The following is a 16,983-nucleotide window of genomic DNA, read 5'->3' as shown; positions in this document are numbered from 1 at the left end:
AATTACTGTGCTATTAATTATTTTTTCTGAATCTATTTTTGATCTGTGGTTGAATCCATGGATACAAAACCTATGGCTATGGAGGGCAAACTGTGTGTTATCTCTATATATGCATATGGATTTACCTATCGACACATACACATAAACACACACATACCCTTCCCCCTTGGAATATAACCAATTACTTCAGAAAATTTTCTTTAGCAAGCATGGTTTTGAATGGTCAATTCACTTTGGAAAGAAAGCAATTTAGAATCAAATACAAAAAGGACTAAGACTGCAGTTGAGGATTAAAGGCAATTCAAGGAATATTTGCAATGTTCCTAGTTTGAGGTTTTATGACAGATACTTATCAGGTAAGGATTCCAGCAACCTTATGTTGATTTGAACTGATAGGATGTGAATATAAAACTTTAAAAAACCATTGAAACAGCTTTACAGAGTTTAAGCTCTTTATCATTCCATAGAAGCATGCTGGCATCCTCACGCAGAAATTTTTATTTCAAATACAGACTTTCTCAGTCAAAATAAAATCAGAAACAGAAAATAGAAAGGAGACAAGGCCTACTGAAGACGGTCACACTAACAACAATAACATCTGACAAGAGCTTGACATGACTATAGTAAGAAAGAAACCAAGATTGAGCCCGGCTAAAGCTTAGCTAGTGTCAGGACAATTAACCAAAACTTCAACAGACCCCCTCGAGGGTTGCATGCTGGTAAGGCTTCAAGGAAATCACCATGCCGTTACTCATTACTCTGCTTAAGAGAAAAGTATATAATACCCTTAAGAAATTTTCTATCCAAAATAGTTATTTTTTACCCTTACAAAGGTTTCTTCCCCCTCCTCCACAGTAGTTGTTACTACCTGAAATTAAGTTACATTTATTTGTATACCTGTTTACTCTGTCTTCCCTCTAGAAAATGAGGTGTCCAAGAGCAGAGGATCTGTTTACCTTGTTAACTCCTATATCCCCAGAATTTAAATGAATACAGTGTGTACTCCCTTTTGATATTAAATGTCTCATGAAGACTTCGAAAAATGTAAAGGATCAAAGACATTCTTTGTTCTTTCCCTGGAACCACCCAATTACCTCTCATTCAATTGTTAGATTCTCTGTGAAGCCCGCTGGGATTTCCCAGGCAGCTGGTGCCCTGGAGATCACAGGTCAATACTGTAGCTCACTCAGCATCTGACACAACCCACTTCCAATCTGTTCTTCCTTGCTTTCCTCTACTACAGAGGTTGAAAAAAAATGAAATCCTCAGACTCCCTTCAAGCTACAGGTGGCTATCTGACCTAATTTTGGCCTGTCCTATGCAGTGTGGGCTAGCAACAACATACACAGTGGAGCCAGTCACTTAGCCTTGGACTGCACACCTTCAGACTTTCGCGTTTAGATCACTGCAGTAAGGGTTTTTGTTACTCATGGCTAAACTCCACCTCTCTTAGGGAACTTACCACAGTCTGTAATTAACTGTTAACAGGTATATCTTCCCCAAATTAGGCTGAGCTCCATGAAGGAAGGGGTCCTGTTATATTTGTCCCTGTGGCTTTAATACCTAGGATAATGCCTGGTAGCCAGCAGATGCTCAATGAATATTAAATAAATGAAAAAAATTCACACCTGGGTCATAGTAACAGAAATCTTACCCTTAGTGAACACAAGCGTTCAAATTAAAATGAAAAATTAATTTTTAAAAAATACTATCTTGTCTAAGTATGTAATACTGTATCATGAGAATATTGTCAATTATTCTGAATCAATTTATATGCATTTTAGAACAGTCTTGAGAAACTGTGCTATACTCACAAAGAACTCCATTATCTCATGATTTGGGGCAACTGTAGTTCCCTGGTACTATGAGAAAAATATTCAGAATCTTAAAACCTTACACTGTTTAAATATATACTTAAATATTACCATTACCATAGAACTCACATGTATAACTCAATTTCGGAAACTACTAAAAATGGATTTGGTATTTAGTGACATTAAAAAATTATTCAAATACCTACAATTATACATACTTTGCAGTTTTATCTACTGGTGCAAGATGATTTCATAGTACACTTAATTTCATATTTAATTTACATATTGATACAGGAGACAGTAAAGACAATTTCTGGATACCCTATAACGTCTAATATAATACAAAACACAGTGATTGTTATAGCCCTTACATTTTTTGTAGCAGTTTTGAGTTTTTAATGTCACAGTACAAATATGTAACAACATTTTTCTCACAGCAGTCCCCTGAAGTAGGCATTGTTAACTCCATTTTGTAGACAGGCTCTCAAGCTCAGTTAAGAAACTTGCCCAAGGTCACTCAAAAAAATCTAAACAGGCAGATACTTCAAGTTTTCCAAGCAGCTGCTCAAACTTTGTCTGAATGACAAAAACTAACAAATGAGACTCACACACATGTGAGCAATAAGACACATTTTATGTTTCGTTTTATTCCTTATTTGAACAGTTAACTATAGTTCATTTTCAGTTGCATATATAATGGTATTGGATTTGTTCTCATGGTACCCCTAGTAAAAATATGATTTTAACATCTCTATAGCAATCATATTTAGCATGAGTAGAAAGATCATTTCAAGGTTTCAGAGAAAAATTCATCATGGAATTAAGAGGATGGGTTAAAGCACAAATGAGCCTTCAAATTCCTCCTCTTCAAGGACATTCAGATACCAAGCTGTTACATTACTTTTTTTTTTTTTTTTCTGAGGCGGAGTTTCACTCTCGTTTCTCAGACTGGGGTGCAATGGTATGATCTCCGCTCACTGCAACTCCACCTCCCTGGTTCAAGCTATTCTCCTGCCTCAGCCTCCCGAGTGGCTGGGATTACAGGCGCCTGCCACCACGCCTGGCTAATTTTTTTGCATTTTTCGTAGACATGGGGTTTAACCATGTTGGCCAAGCTGGTCTCGAACTCCTGACCTCAGGTGATTCACCTGCCTCGGCCTCCCAAAGTGCTGGGATTACAGGCGTGAGCCACTGTGCCCGGCTGCAGTTATATCACTTAAGAGGTGGCACATCCTAAGTTTCAGATGAAAAAGTATGTCCACACTTGAAACAAAGTTCTTCTCATAAAGCTTATTTTCTTCAGGGAACCCTCATTCGTATAGCAAGTCTTTCTTTTCCTGAGAAGCCCATCAATCCTGAACAGTCCTAATACTTGCTGAGAATTTATGATGTGCTCGGCATTTCAACAAGTGGCTTATACACATTATCTCACTTGAGTACTTGGCTATACTGAGAGGCAGTATAATGTAATGGTTACAGACACAGGCTCTAGAGCAAAATTGACTGGATTTGAATTCCAACTCCCCTTCTTGCTAGTTCTGTGATGCTGGGCAAATTTCCTAAATTGCTTTGTGCCTGTTTCCCCAATGGTAAAATGGATAAAAAAATACTTACTCTATAAGACTACTGTGGTGATTAAATGAGTTAATATACACAAAGTCCTCAAAACTGTACTTGTACATTGGAAATGTCATCTGACTGTGAGCTATTTTATCCTCGTATCAACTCTATGTGATAAGTACAGGCCTATGTTACAGAAGAGAAAGCTTAGGCTGAGATATTAAACTTGCTCATACCCACAGAGTTATTAAGAAGCAGAACTGAGAACTAACCTTGTGTATGTGTAGGTATGTGGCGCCCCAGCACATAGCATAGATCACTAACAGAAGCTAAAATGATGTGCTGTAGTCTAAAAAAGCTAAATAGTTAACAACAATGAACTTCCACAGTGGGCATACTTGGGTATGACATTTGTGAAACCTATCAAAACAGTCTAACAATTGGTTCTTCAGTTATTTATGGCGCAAATCTTGTAGATATATCATTCTGGTAGGCCCTTTATGACACGGTTTCTTAAAAATCAGACAATGCAGTAAGGCACTGCTGAGTTCTTTGAGGAATACCAGTCCTAAAACTTTTTTGAAACCCAACTTGACCATGTTATATGGAACAGAATTTTGGGGTTCCAAATACTCCTAAAATGTGAGCGTGAGAATATCTGAAGCTATTCAGATTTTATTGGAGGTATGGTAGTAATTCAAGTAACAAATAGTAATTCAAGTAAATATTTGTTCTGCCTGCAAGCACATCAATTTGCTTGTGCTGAAAAGGGCTGACTTTCAGCCCTTATATCTTACACAATTTGATTCCCAATTCAAGTAGCACATTCTGCACCACAGACACTTCCCTGAGGAGTCAACAATGCTGATACTTGAGAGGGTATTCAAGTTTTACTAACTGGCTGCTTGATTAAAAAGAAAAAGCACAGAAAATACATTTATCAAAAACATGAATGTTGCCAGACAAGATGGTTTTTTCTATTTCCTCAGCAGACTGAATTTCAGTATTTCTAATCTCTATAGCAATTATACATAAGACATAAAACATTTTGACTTCCTTTAAGTAAGAATGCAGTTGAGTATACCTTTGTTCTCAAGCCAGGAATAGTTAACTTACAGAGTGGTCTGAAGCAGCTGAGTCACTAAAATTAGCGTTGCATAACCATCAGTGGTATATATATACACATATAGTTGTTGTTGTAAGATTAGAGTTGGCTTCCTGAGGAGATAAATTCTTCTGACACAGAAGCAGAGGAAAAAAAGGAAAACAAAAAAGCTATTCTTTTGGGCTTTCTCCTCTTAGGCATAGCTCAGTATGCTAAATATCACTAGTAACAAAATGATAGCTTATTAATAACAAGTATGCTGTCAGCTTATTTTTGTAACCTAAGAATAAAACTAATTACAATGTTTTGAAACTTTCATTAAATTCTCAACTCATGAGATTTTGATTCCCTCATGCTGGGGTACAATTTTTCCTATTTATTTATAAGAATTCGTATTTCTATAGGCTATTGAGAGGTCATTTTAAATAGCAGTATATACCACACAAGGCATGGAGTGTAAACACATCAGCATAAATGACTGAAAGCTTATCTGTCTAAATTCTAAATTATAGCAAATATAACATCTTTAAATGATTGATAAAAGAAGTAAATATTTAGGATATTTCCCCATAATACCCCATAGTTGATTATTTAGAAATAGTATTCCTTAGGATTAGGAATACTGAACTTCTTAAAATTCTTTATTAAAATTATAAGGAATTATATAAATTATATGGAATTTTAATGAGTATTATAGAAAATAAAATCTTAAATATTGTATGTATTGTTAGTATTAGAAATGTACAACAAGAGGCCAGGCGTGGTGGCTCACGCCTGTAATCCCAGCACTTTGGGAGGCCGAGGCAGGCGGATCACCTGAGGTCAGGAGTTTGAGATCAGCCTGGCCAACATGGCGAAACCTCATCTCTACTAAAAATATAAAAATTAGCTGGGTGTGGTAATCCCAGCTACTCGGGAGGCTGAGGCAGGAGAATTGCCTGAACCTGCGAGGCAGAGGTTGCAGTGAGCCGAGATCACGCCATTGCACTCCAGCCTGGGGGACCGAGGGAGACTCGTCTCAAAAAAACAAACAAACAAAACAATGAAAATAAATGTGCCACATGATAGTGTATTAATGCTATAGGCAAACTACTATTATTTCTCTTAAAGAATTTTCTTAAAGTATAAAACTATATTAAGATGTCCAATTATATGTAACTGTGAAAAATACAGTAGTCTCCTTTTATCTGCAGGAGACATATTTCAAGACCTCCAATGGATGCCTTGAAACCACAGACAGTAATGAACCCTAATATATACAGCCACATGTCACTTAACAAGGGGATTTCGTCATTGTGTGAACATCATAGAGTGTCCTTACATAAACCTAGATGATACGGCCTACTACACATGTAGGATATATGGTATAGCCTATTGCTCCTAGGCTACAAACCTACACGTTACTGTACTGAATATTATAGGCAGTTGTAACACAATGGTAACTATTTGTGTATCTCACTGGATCCCATTAGGTCTGTCTCTTATACACATCTAGATGTGTATAAGAGACAGGTATTTGTGTATCTAAAGATAGAAAAGGTATGGTAAAAATACAGTATAAAAGATACAAATGGTACATCTGTATAAGGCACTCATCATCAATGAAGCCTGCAGGACTGGAGGTTGTTCTGAGTGAGACGAGTGGTGAGTGAAGGTGAAGGCTTAAGACATTACTACACACTACTATAGACTTTACAAACACTGTATACTTAGGCTACACTAAATTTATAACAAAAATTTTGTTTTTTCAGCAATAAATTAACTTTAGCTCATTGTAATTTTTTTACTTTATAAACTTTTAAATGTTTTTAACATTTTAACTGTTTTGTAATAAAGTTTAGCTTAAAACACAAATACATTGTACAGCTGTACAAAAATATTTTCTTTCTTTATATCCTTATTCTGTAAGTTTTTTTCTAATTAAAAAAAATTTTTTAAACTTTGTTGTTGAAAACTCACACACAAACACACACAAGCCTAGACCTACACACGGTCAGGATGATCAATATCACTTTTTCCACCTCCACATCTTGTTCCGTTGGAAAGTTTTCAGGGGCAAGAGAATACATGGAGCTGTCAACTCCTGTGATAAAAATGCCTTTTTCTAGAATACCTCCTGAAGTACATGCCTGAGGTTCTTTTACACTAAGTTTTTTTTAATAAGTAGAAGAAACTCTAGTCTAAAATAATAATAAAAAGCCTAGTATAGTAAATACATAAACATATAACATAGTCATTACCAAGTATTATGTATGACCAGCAGTGAGGTAGGTTTGTTCACACCAGCACCTCCATAAGCACACTGTTGACTGAAATGACATTATATGGCACATGACTGCACTATGTTTTCTCCTATACATACATACCTATGATAAAGTTTAATTTATAAACTAGGCACAGTAAGAAATAATAGTAAAATAGAACAATTATAATACGTTAATAAAAGTTAACTGTAATAAAATTATGGGAATGTGGTGTCTGTCTCACAAAGTATCTTAGTAATGTACTCGTCATGACCATGGGTAACTGCAGAAAAGGGGGATTACTGTAAATGAACTCTGAACTTGGGAAAGTCCATCAGCTAATACTATTCAAGAATATGATTTCATGTTTAGCCCCCTTCTAATGTGTTTGTGCAACCTTGCTATTATTCAAGCGTTTAACATTTTAATCAGAAAGACCAGTTTAGTAATGAACAATGAAAATCCCAGATAAGTGTCCTATAAACTCTTGTTTGGCTACATTAAAAAAAGTGCTAGCATAGTCTAATAAAAGCATCCAGAAGGATACACACTCACCTTGTAGCACTTAGGAAGCATCATCTTACCACTGAGGGTTAGGGTTTTAAAACAATGTGCCTTATAAATTCCAAACTATTTATGAGCTAGAGCAGGGGTTGGCAAACTATGGCCTGGGTATTTGTTTTTGTATATAAGTTGTACTGGGATGCAGCCATGCCCATCCGTTTATGTACTGCCTGTGGCAATGTTACGTCAGTGACCATATGGTTTGCAAAGGCACACCTTTGCAAAAAGGGTATGCCTAAGAAAAAGTGTGCCAACTTTTGAACTGAAGGACTTTTTAATACCACCTTTTAAGTACCCTTTTCATTCCAAAAACTTCTTGGTTAAGATTTTTTAGGGCAAACAAAGGGGAACCTTATTTCACTGAGATAATTATAATTCTAAATGACACATGATTATACAGGCTGCCTATTACTGCTTTGATAAAAACAGGCATTGGGCTTGGCCTCTCCACAGCCTGCTGTACTGGTCAGTTGCTACTTTTCTATTATGGGTGTCTGTTTCACACACTCACATCAGCTTCTTCACACTCTCATTCCTCTGCTGCTGCTACCTCTTCTAGGACGCTTCTTGAGGCTGCATTATCTGCCTCCTTTCCCTTGTTTCCTCTTGCTAGTTTTACCATGTTTCTCAGGTACTCTGGATTCAGTGAAAATACCAGAAGCTTTGATCATCTCATATTATTTACCTTATTTGGTTCCAGCTTATTTTTTAAAAACTTCAGTGTTAAGTATTTGTTTAGAGTTATCCACATACTAATTCATACGAACTTCTTGCTTATCATTCCCCTTCTTGCATCTCAGTCTTTCCTTTTGGGTTTAATTTGCTTCTTCCTGAAGTGCATCCAAGTTATCACTCCATTTGTTGTTTGGGGGTACTGGGCACCTCTGGGAGTGGCCTTGGATCAGCTCTTACCATTTGCAACAATACTCTCTTGCTCATATTTGGGAATTTCTTCTTTGGCCCTACCCTGCCTGTTTTCTGTCTTTCAAGGTTTCCTTATAATTTCTTGTTTGATGGATCCAATTCTTCTGGTCCAAAGTAGATACTGATCAACTCAGTTTAAAAACATCTTTTCTGTCATTGGGGGCAAAAAGGGAATACCACAGAATGTGCTCAGACCTAAACTTGGAAATGGAAGCCTCCCATCTGTTGATCTCTACATTTTTCTCATTTACCAGCTTGCCAATTAAAAATGAGGTCACAAGTCTTTTTACCTGCAGATATGTACATGCTCCATTTCTCATTAACTGTCCTGACAGTAATTCTGAAAGGCAATTTCAAGTAATAGTAAGAACACAGGCTGCTGAATCCTACATCTTGGAACAAATCTTGATTCCACTGCATTGTATTTGACTTTCAAGCAGTTAGACCACCCTGAGATAAATCGTTTCCTTGTCCATAAAAGAGAGATAATAATACCTAAGTATTTGGGTTTATAATTTATACATGATACAGCATATCATATAAAGTTTGATTTCAAATATTCTAGCAATCATGTTTGTTTTTCTGATTTCTCCCCCATTAGTTGTATACTGAGTTTCTAAATCCCTGTTTATTATTTTGCCTTTTTACCTATGCTAAGGATAAATCAACTGGATAATATATTGGAAATGTCAATGAATCTGGAAAGTTCTTAAACCAAGTCTTTTCAAGTGAAGTCATAATAATCCATAAGAATTCTACTTTTGATAAAAGGTAGAACAAACTAGACTTAATATAAACACTGATTATAACTTTTAAAAGATGCACTGGAACAGCTCTGTTTTAACAACTAAGAATTTTTGAAAGCGTACAATCAATTTTCAAAAAAAATCTGCCTAACAAAACTACAGGGTATCCATTAAAGAAGCTTATGCAATAATAAAATCAAAGTAATTAATTTTGAAAAATCAGAACTAAAATGTACTATGCTGATTTCAAAAAGGTAAGAAGAAAATCTCTTTCATATAATACAACAGCTCTACATGGTTACAAATGGTCTGCTACCAACATAGCTATCTCCAAATGTCACTTATTTGGCTAAAAAAAGTCAAGGTTCAGACACAAAAGAACAAAATGGGCATACGCAAAAGAAAAAACAAACCAGTTAAAAGTAAGACAACTCACAATCAATAATTTAGTAACACAGTACACACATAGAGAACCTTCTGGGATGACATCTTAGGGCCTAATGTACATGCAAATCAAGCCAACTTTTCAGGAACTCATTTAATGTTTTCAACTCTTTAACAATGGAAACTTACAACCACAAGGTCTCAATGACCTGAAGCCTCATGTTTTGGGAATAAGGAATACAGAACAATGGTTTGGGTTCTCTATAGCATAAAAATTATATCCTGTTTTGTTTTTCCTAGGAGGAGAGAGAGGTCTAACACAAAGAAAAATTGTTCTGATCTACAGTTTGAGATATGGTTAGAAGGAAAGAGTACATTGAGGGCACCTCATAGAGTAAATGACCAGGGACCTAAGCAAAAAATGATCCCATGGAGGTTTTTATTTTCAGAGAACAAAACCCTTGGCTGGGTGAAGAAAAGGTCAGGAAAAGAGAGGGAAAGAAGGGTAAGGAGGGAGTCCTCCATTTCTTTTGAGAGCTAGCAGATAGGCTGAAGCCATGGTAATAAAGCCAATGCTGAGGAAGAGACCTGAGACAGGCCAAAAATAAAAATAAAAAAATCAGATCATGGTCATGTATCTTAAATACAGGGTCAAGCTGTGCCTCAACTGTACAGTTATATAAATTAATAAGATCTCTTTACTGTTTAAGCCTGTCTGAGCTGGGTTCAGTTACTTGCAAGACAGAGTCCTAACTAATACAATGTTGAAATTATATAAATCTTTCATAAACAGCAAATCTGTTTTTGATACAGTAAGCAAAAATATTTCCCAGGGATGAAATTATCTAGCAGTTTTCAAGGGTACTTTGTAATCCTTTCACGGATCTTGGGGAGGGATGAAGAGTAAAGAGAAAGACAGTGACTGGAAATCTTTGTGAGCACACCCTATCACAGATGCTGGATCCACTAGTGGCAAAGAATAATATTTCCATTTATTTTGGCTTTTGGACAAATGCATCATTCGTATCAGTAAGGTATAAAAATTGCTCTTGATATATAACCCAAACCCAAACAACAACAAACATATTTAAAGAAATCCAGCAATTGTGGTTAACATGAAGCTATGCATAGAAAAACCCTAGTTCTCATTAGAGGACTCAAATTAACTGTGTTTAGAACCATGTCTTTACAAAGTTGTCAATAAAGTGTTGAGATAAATGTGCTATCTTCTTTCCCAATTTTCTTCATATCTTATTGAAGCTGACACTACAAAGCATAAAATCCTCTTCAGCCTTAGTTACAATAAAAGCTACTACTTATTGAGTACTTACTATGTATCAGGCACTGTGGCAAAATGCTTTATATACATCTACTCATTTAATTTCTGTTTTTCTCTTGCTTCTTTTAGCAGGGCTTAAGATCCCAAATGAAATATTATAAACAACACTTTCCAGAGTATGGTCATAAAATGACAAGCTGGAAGATGACTGCACTTTCTGACCACTTGCCCATTGACAAGGCTGGAATTAAATACTAGTGATAATACTGTAACTGGTAATATTTTCTGAAGATTTCTTGCTTTCCAACATCTGTAGGATCCATCTAATACACCTAGAATGGCTGCAACTAAATGGTTAATTTCTGAGTCTGGATTTTGAACTCCATCTAAGGGCTTATAATAGCAAAGACAAAAAAGGTAGGAAAACTCCGAATTTACCACTATCTTAAGCATATCAAGAAACCAGATAACTTGGAGAGTCCTTACTTATAGCAAACTACCTCTAAACCATTTTGCTTGGTATATATTCCAGAAAATGAAATGTATACATTTCAAACCAGTGCTACTCAAAGCGTGGTGTATCAACCTGGTGTCAGTCCACAAAGTGTTACTGTCCAAAATGACATTCTTCTATATCATCAAGTACAATGGTTATTTCAAGCTGATTTCTGTGTGTGTAAAATATTTTCTTGACAAAGGAGACTGATGATTTATATTCACCCAAGCTCCTTACCTACCACAAACTGCTAACAGTTTAGGGGCTATTCTGAGTAGCAAGCATTAGACCTCAATTTTGTATATTGCTTCCAGTTTTCTGTCCCAGCTGCCACACAAAATTCAAATAAATTAACAAGCAAATACTTGGCTTAAACACAGTAATAGAAAAAGCAATACAATTAGCAATTGACCTCACCTTTGACAGAAGCAATTTCACACAGGAAACATGACCCTCATAGACAGCAGACAGAAGAGGAGTAATATGATGTTTATCTGGAGCCTACGAAATAATAAACAGAGATAACCTTATCCGTTTTTCATTTCTTCCTACTTTCTAGTTTTAACTAGAAAACTCTTACTAGATTTACCTATTTGCCTTTCTACAAATAAATAAATAAATCCACAGAGTCAAGTGTCTAGTCTCTTAGAGCCACCAGAGACCCAGGCCCATGAGCAATGTCTTTCCTTAGGAGTCGGAGTAGTAGAGCATAGGGAGCAGGGCTTTGACCTCAGCTCAAATCTTGGCTCTGCCACTTACTGTGGTACTGTTATTTAGCCTCTCTAAGCCTTGATTCCCCACAACTGTAGAAATGCCAATGTGGTCCAGTAAGGGAAGACGGGGTAAAACACAGCCAATGACTAGGTAAAAAGGCCAGACAGCATGGCATCCCTTGAAATACAGAAGCTACAAAAGGCTAAAGTTGGAAGATGACTGCACTTTTCTGACCACTTGCCCATTGACCTTTGTCCAATAATCCAGTTCAGATTTAGCCTATGACTGCAGAGTCCTATGCTCTATTACATCATAGCCATTTGTTACCCACAGATAGTGCTAACTCCCCAAGCTTTAGAACTTGAAAAGCAACAGCCATGGGGGAAACATCCTAACCTTCAATTTTTGTCAGCTTTAAAAAGTCAGTTTTTTTGGCTTATTTTTAAAAATCCCACCTCTGTATTTCTAAGTTATAGGCAATTTGGCATAATTTCAGACTGTATTCTTATTTAAAATGAAGTTTCTACAAATAACTATTTTATAATCTATAGAAAACAATTACCTATAGCATATTAACAGAAATTTTTTTCAAGAATGATCATGTCCTCTACGTACATTAATATCTGCTCCTTTCAGCAGCAGAAATTCCAGGATTTCAAGCTGCCCACAATCTGCTGCATAATGAAGAGGCTTCCTTCCACCTTCTAGTGTCCGGTTGACATCTTCTCCCTTATAAGAAAAGCAAATGAAAACAATATTTATATGAATGGAAGACTGAAGAAGTGAAATGAGGCACCTGATATTTTTACTTTCTTAAAGCCGTGTTTCATGAAACAATTAACATTTCTTGCAAAATAAAATAACTAAAAACTTGAAATTCTGCACAAGAGTTAACATACAGTATGATGGAAATTCAAGCCACGATTAGTTAAGCTGAAATCAATATACAACAATGATAAATGTAATGAAATACATTACTGTCCTCCATTTCTAAGGAGTTCAATCAGCATAATGTCAATATGTGACCACAAAAGACTAGTGAGTTCAAGCACTGATGTTTTACACAGTTCATATTACATATATTTTAATTCTTCAAAGAAAGTATTCCCATTTTGATGTAGGCAGTCATCAATATCACAATGTAATTTCAGTATTAGGTATTAAGAATTTATTTCATTTAACATGCAGTAAAGTCCAATTGTGTTGCAGGCACTGTGCTAGACAGTAGGAAGACAGTGGTCAGCAAAATCAGACACGACTCCTGACTGTATGAAGCTTACCATCTGGGGTTGGGGGGCAGATACTAATAATCACATAATTAAACATATAATTTCAAAATACAAGTGCTATAAAAAAAGGACCTCGGGGCTTTCAGAAGAACATGACAATCCTGGTGATGAATGGAGGTATAGTGCCAGAAAAATGAACTTAAGTCTAAAAAAGTCATTTTCATTCACTGAAGATTAACAGAGACTAAAAATGATGACTACTTTCTCTATGGACCAGCTGCAACACATCTGGCACTGTGGTACACCCATTATTTCTAATCTTCAAACTACCCCAAGAAGAGAAAACCTCCATCTAATATATGAAAAGTCGAAAGCTGAAAGAGGTTAAATAACTTTTTGTGGTTCAGCTAGTAACAGAGATTTAAACCCATTCTCTTTCTGTACCAACATGCTGCTTCTATTTCAGTATTTGCCCCTTCCCTCTTAGGAGAGTTCAGATTTTACTGAGGAGCAAAACATTCTAAAGAGTTTATCCTCTCAGCCGGGTGTGGTGGCTCACACCTGTAATCTCAGCACTTTGGGAGGCCAAGACTGGTGCATCACTTGAGCCTAGGAGTTCAAGACCAGCATGGGAAACGTGGCAACACCCCATTTCTACTAAAAACATGAAATTAGCCAGGCGTGATGGCATGCTCTTGTGATCCATCTACTTGGGAGGTGAGGCAGGAGGATCACCTGAGCCCAGGAAGTTGAGGCTGCAGTGAGCCATGACCCTGCCACTACACTCCAGCCTTGGTTATAGGAGTGAGACCCTGGCTCAAACAAACAAAGTTTATTTTCTCAACAATTTTATTACTCACTTAGCATATTTTGGTCAACTCATCAAGCCATACCCTGAATCAAGATGTTCAGAGCCCTATCATTTTACAGCCACTATAAACCATTCTTTCAAACACACATACTCCAAACTCCCCCTCCCCTTTGTCACTTACCTTCCCATTAATTTAAATACTATAGGTCCTACAAACCTCAATCAAATTTAAGATTTACTCTATGAAATTTTCCATGATAGTAATAGTAAGCTCTCCTTCTCGTAAAACTCACAAGAATCAGTTAGTATTTAAATATATGGTACCCTTACAACTTTGTGTACGCCTTCTTTCCCAACAGAATGCAAATTCCTTGACAGTAGAAATTATATGTTTTCTTCTTTATATTTTCCTACAGTACGATGTGGGAGTTAAGAACAGGTTCTCCATCACCATTAGACCTTGGGCAAGTTACTTTCTATGTGCAGAGATGACAGTACCTACGGCTCATGGAGTTGTTAGGGTTAAACTACATGATTCATGTAAAGCACTTAAATATCATATTAGCTAATATAGAAATACAGTTAGCTATTATCTATAAGTATTATCTATGTACACAATAGGTATACTCAAATATGAATTCACTTATTTTTAAGCATTCTGAGAGAAGGGTGATATCAACTGTCTACCATAGTAATCAATGGTGTCAGTTAGGCACAAGGGAACTACATTATAGTGTTTCCAAATTCTAGCCCACATGTGTATTTCAAATATATATATTTTTGAAGGATCAAGAGTTTCATCAGAAAGCATTTTCCTATTCTGAAATATTAGATGATAAAACAATCTAAGACTACTTCAATAATTCAAAGCAATAATTTCTAATGGATTGTTTACTTAAGTCAGTATCTGATATATGCATTACAACAGGGCCTCCTATAAATCAGGATATAGAAGGAATGCATAATGTATATACATGTAATATGTATATATATAAGGTATATATAAGGATGTATAATGTGCCTAAAATCACTGGTGACCAGGTTAGCACTCCAACTCTACCACTCAGTTGTGGGACCAGAGACCAGGTACTTTCTAAATTTTAGTTTCCTTATCTGTAAATTGGGAATAGAAATACCTACACTTCACAGGGTTTCAGTGTTTCATTAGAAGAGATAACTCATGCAAAGTGTTTAGCATAGTGCCTGACACATTGTTTAATAAATGTTTAATGAAGGCTATTATATTTAATAAAGGTTAACTACTACTTTTGTAGATTCCTGGTACTGGCTTATACTAGATATAAAAGATTATTCAAAATAGGATTAAGGCAGGTTTCTGTATAATGAAATATGAATAATTAAAGACATTATTTATTGTAACATTCTTTATATTCAAAATCAAATTTAAATAGGAAGGGCAAACTGGCACACCACCTTAGTCTTTATTCACAACTACAAAAATGTTGTTGAGGCAAGGAATGCTTAACAATTCAGATAAAATTAGTTTTCCTCCCATTATTAACATTTCCTTTCTATTAATATTAGCTGGACAGGATTAACTGGACGAGACTTTAGAGTGAGACAAAGCAAATAAACAAGTGCAATAAATCATCAATAAGATCTTTGTCAAAGATACTTCCGTGAATCAAAAATGTTACATCCTCCAGGGTCAGGTGCAGTGGCTCACGCCTGTAAAGTGCTCACTTCCCAGCACTTTGGGAGGCCGAGGTGGGAGGATCACGAGGTCAGGAGATCGAGACCATCCTGGCTAACACGGTGAAACTCTGTCTCAACTAAAAAACACAAAAAATTAGCCAGGCATGGTAGCGGGCGCCTGTAGTCTCAGCTACTTGGGAGGCTGAGGCAGAAGAATGGCGTGAACCCGGGAGGCAGAGCCTGCAGTGAGCTGAGATTGCACCACTGCACTCCTGCCTGGGCGACAGAGCGAGACTCAGTCTCAAAAAATAAAAAATGTTATATCCTCCCTTGCACTTTTAATACGAGTGCAAAATGCCTATGAAATGGAGCTGTGAGTTTAAACTTTCTCCTTTATCCCTTCAGACATTTACATTACAATTCTTATTTTAGCAGACAAAAAGATGATGAGACTGAAAAGGCTTTGTGTGACTGACAGAAAAAAATCCTTGTCAGCAGGGCCTTAGCAAAGTGGTACTTATAGAGAAATTTACAGCACTAAATGCCTGTACTGGAAAAATAGAAAGATTTCAAATGAATAATCTTTGTATTTCCATCATAAGAAACTAGAAAAAAATTAAATCCAAAATAAGCAAGAGAAAAGAATAAAGATCAGGGTAAAAATCAAAGAAACAGAAAACAGAAAAATGAGAGGAATCAAAAGCTGATTCTTCAAGATCAATACAACTGATAAGCCTCTAGCAAACGTCATCAGGAAAAGGGCGAAGAGACAAAGTACCAATATCGGTCGACAGACAGACAGATTACCTCCCCACAAAGAGACCTTCAGACTCCAGATGGCACCACCGTAAATTCTACCAGACATTTAAGGGAAGAAGTAATACCAATTCTACCCACTCTTCCTGAAAATGGAAGAGATGGGATGTTATCTCAACTCATTCTATGAGTTCAGCATTACTTTGATTCTAAAACAAGACAAAGATGTTATAAGAAAATACTGTATGCCAATGTTCCTCATGAAAAGTGATGGAAAAATTTTAAAAAGTGATGGAAAAATTTTAGACAAAATTTTAGCAAATGTAATCCAACACTATGTAAAAAGGATGATATACCATGACCCAGTGGCGTTTATCCCAGGAATAAGGTTGATTTAATACTCGAAAAGTCAGTGAATATAATTTACCATTCTAACAAACAGAGAAAGTCATATGATTGATCATCTCAATGGATTAAAAAAAACCCCAATATGCATTTCTCATCAGAATTTAGCAAACTGGGATAAGGAGGAAACTTCCTTGGCCTACAAAAAACCTACATTTAAGATCATACTTAATCGGTGAAAGACTGAATGCTTTCCTCCTAAGATCAGGAACAAGACAACGATGTCTGTTCTTACAACTTCAGTGTTGCACTAGCAGTTCTAATCAGTACAACCAGGCATGAAAAGAAATAAAAGGC

At 36.2% G+C, this 16,983-nt stretch overlaps 1 protein-coding gene across 2 annotated transcripts in view; it reads right to left on the bottom strand.

Moving 5' to 3' along the window:
* Nucleotides 1–16,983, bottom strand: part of MTPN (myotrophin) — a 62,518-nt gene that overhangs the window by 23,123 nt on the left and 22,412 nt on the right. For both annotated transcript variants that reach the window (XM_012000114.1, XM_012000112.1), the window contains exons 2-3: nt 12,445–12,558; nt 11,533–11,616 (exon numbers count right to left, since the gene is read on the bottom strand). In XM_012000114.1, coding sequence (XP_011855504.1) covers nt 11,533–11,616; nt 12,445–12,558 — 198 coding nt within the window. The remainder of the gene's footprint in view (nt 1–11,532; nt 11,617–12,444; nt 12,559–16,983) is intronic.

This window comes from Mandrillus leucophaeus, unplaced genomic scaffold, assembly GCF_000951045.1.
Source record: "Mandrillus leucophaeus isolate KB7577 unplaced genomic scaffold, Mleu.le_1.0 Scaffold619, whole genome shotgun sequence".
NCBI lineage: Eukaryota > Metazoa > Chordata > Mammalia > Primates > Cercopithecidae > Mandrillus > Mandrillus leucophaeus.
This window is presented reverse-complemented; position numbering and strand designations above follow the sequence as displayed.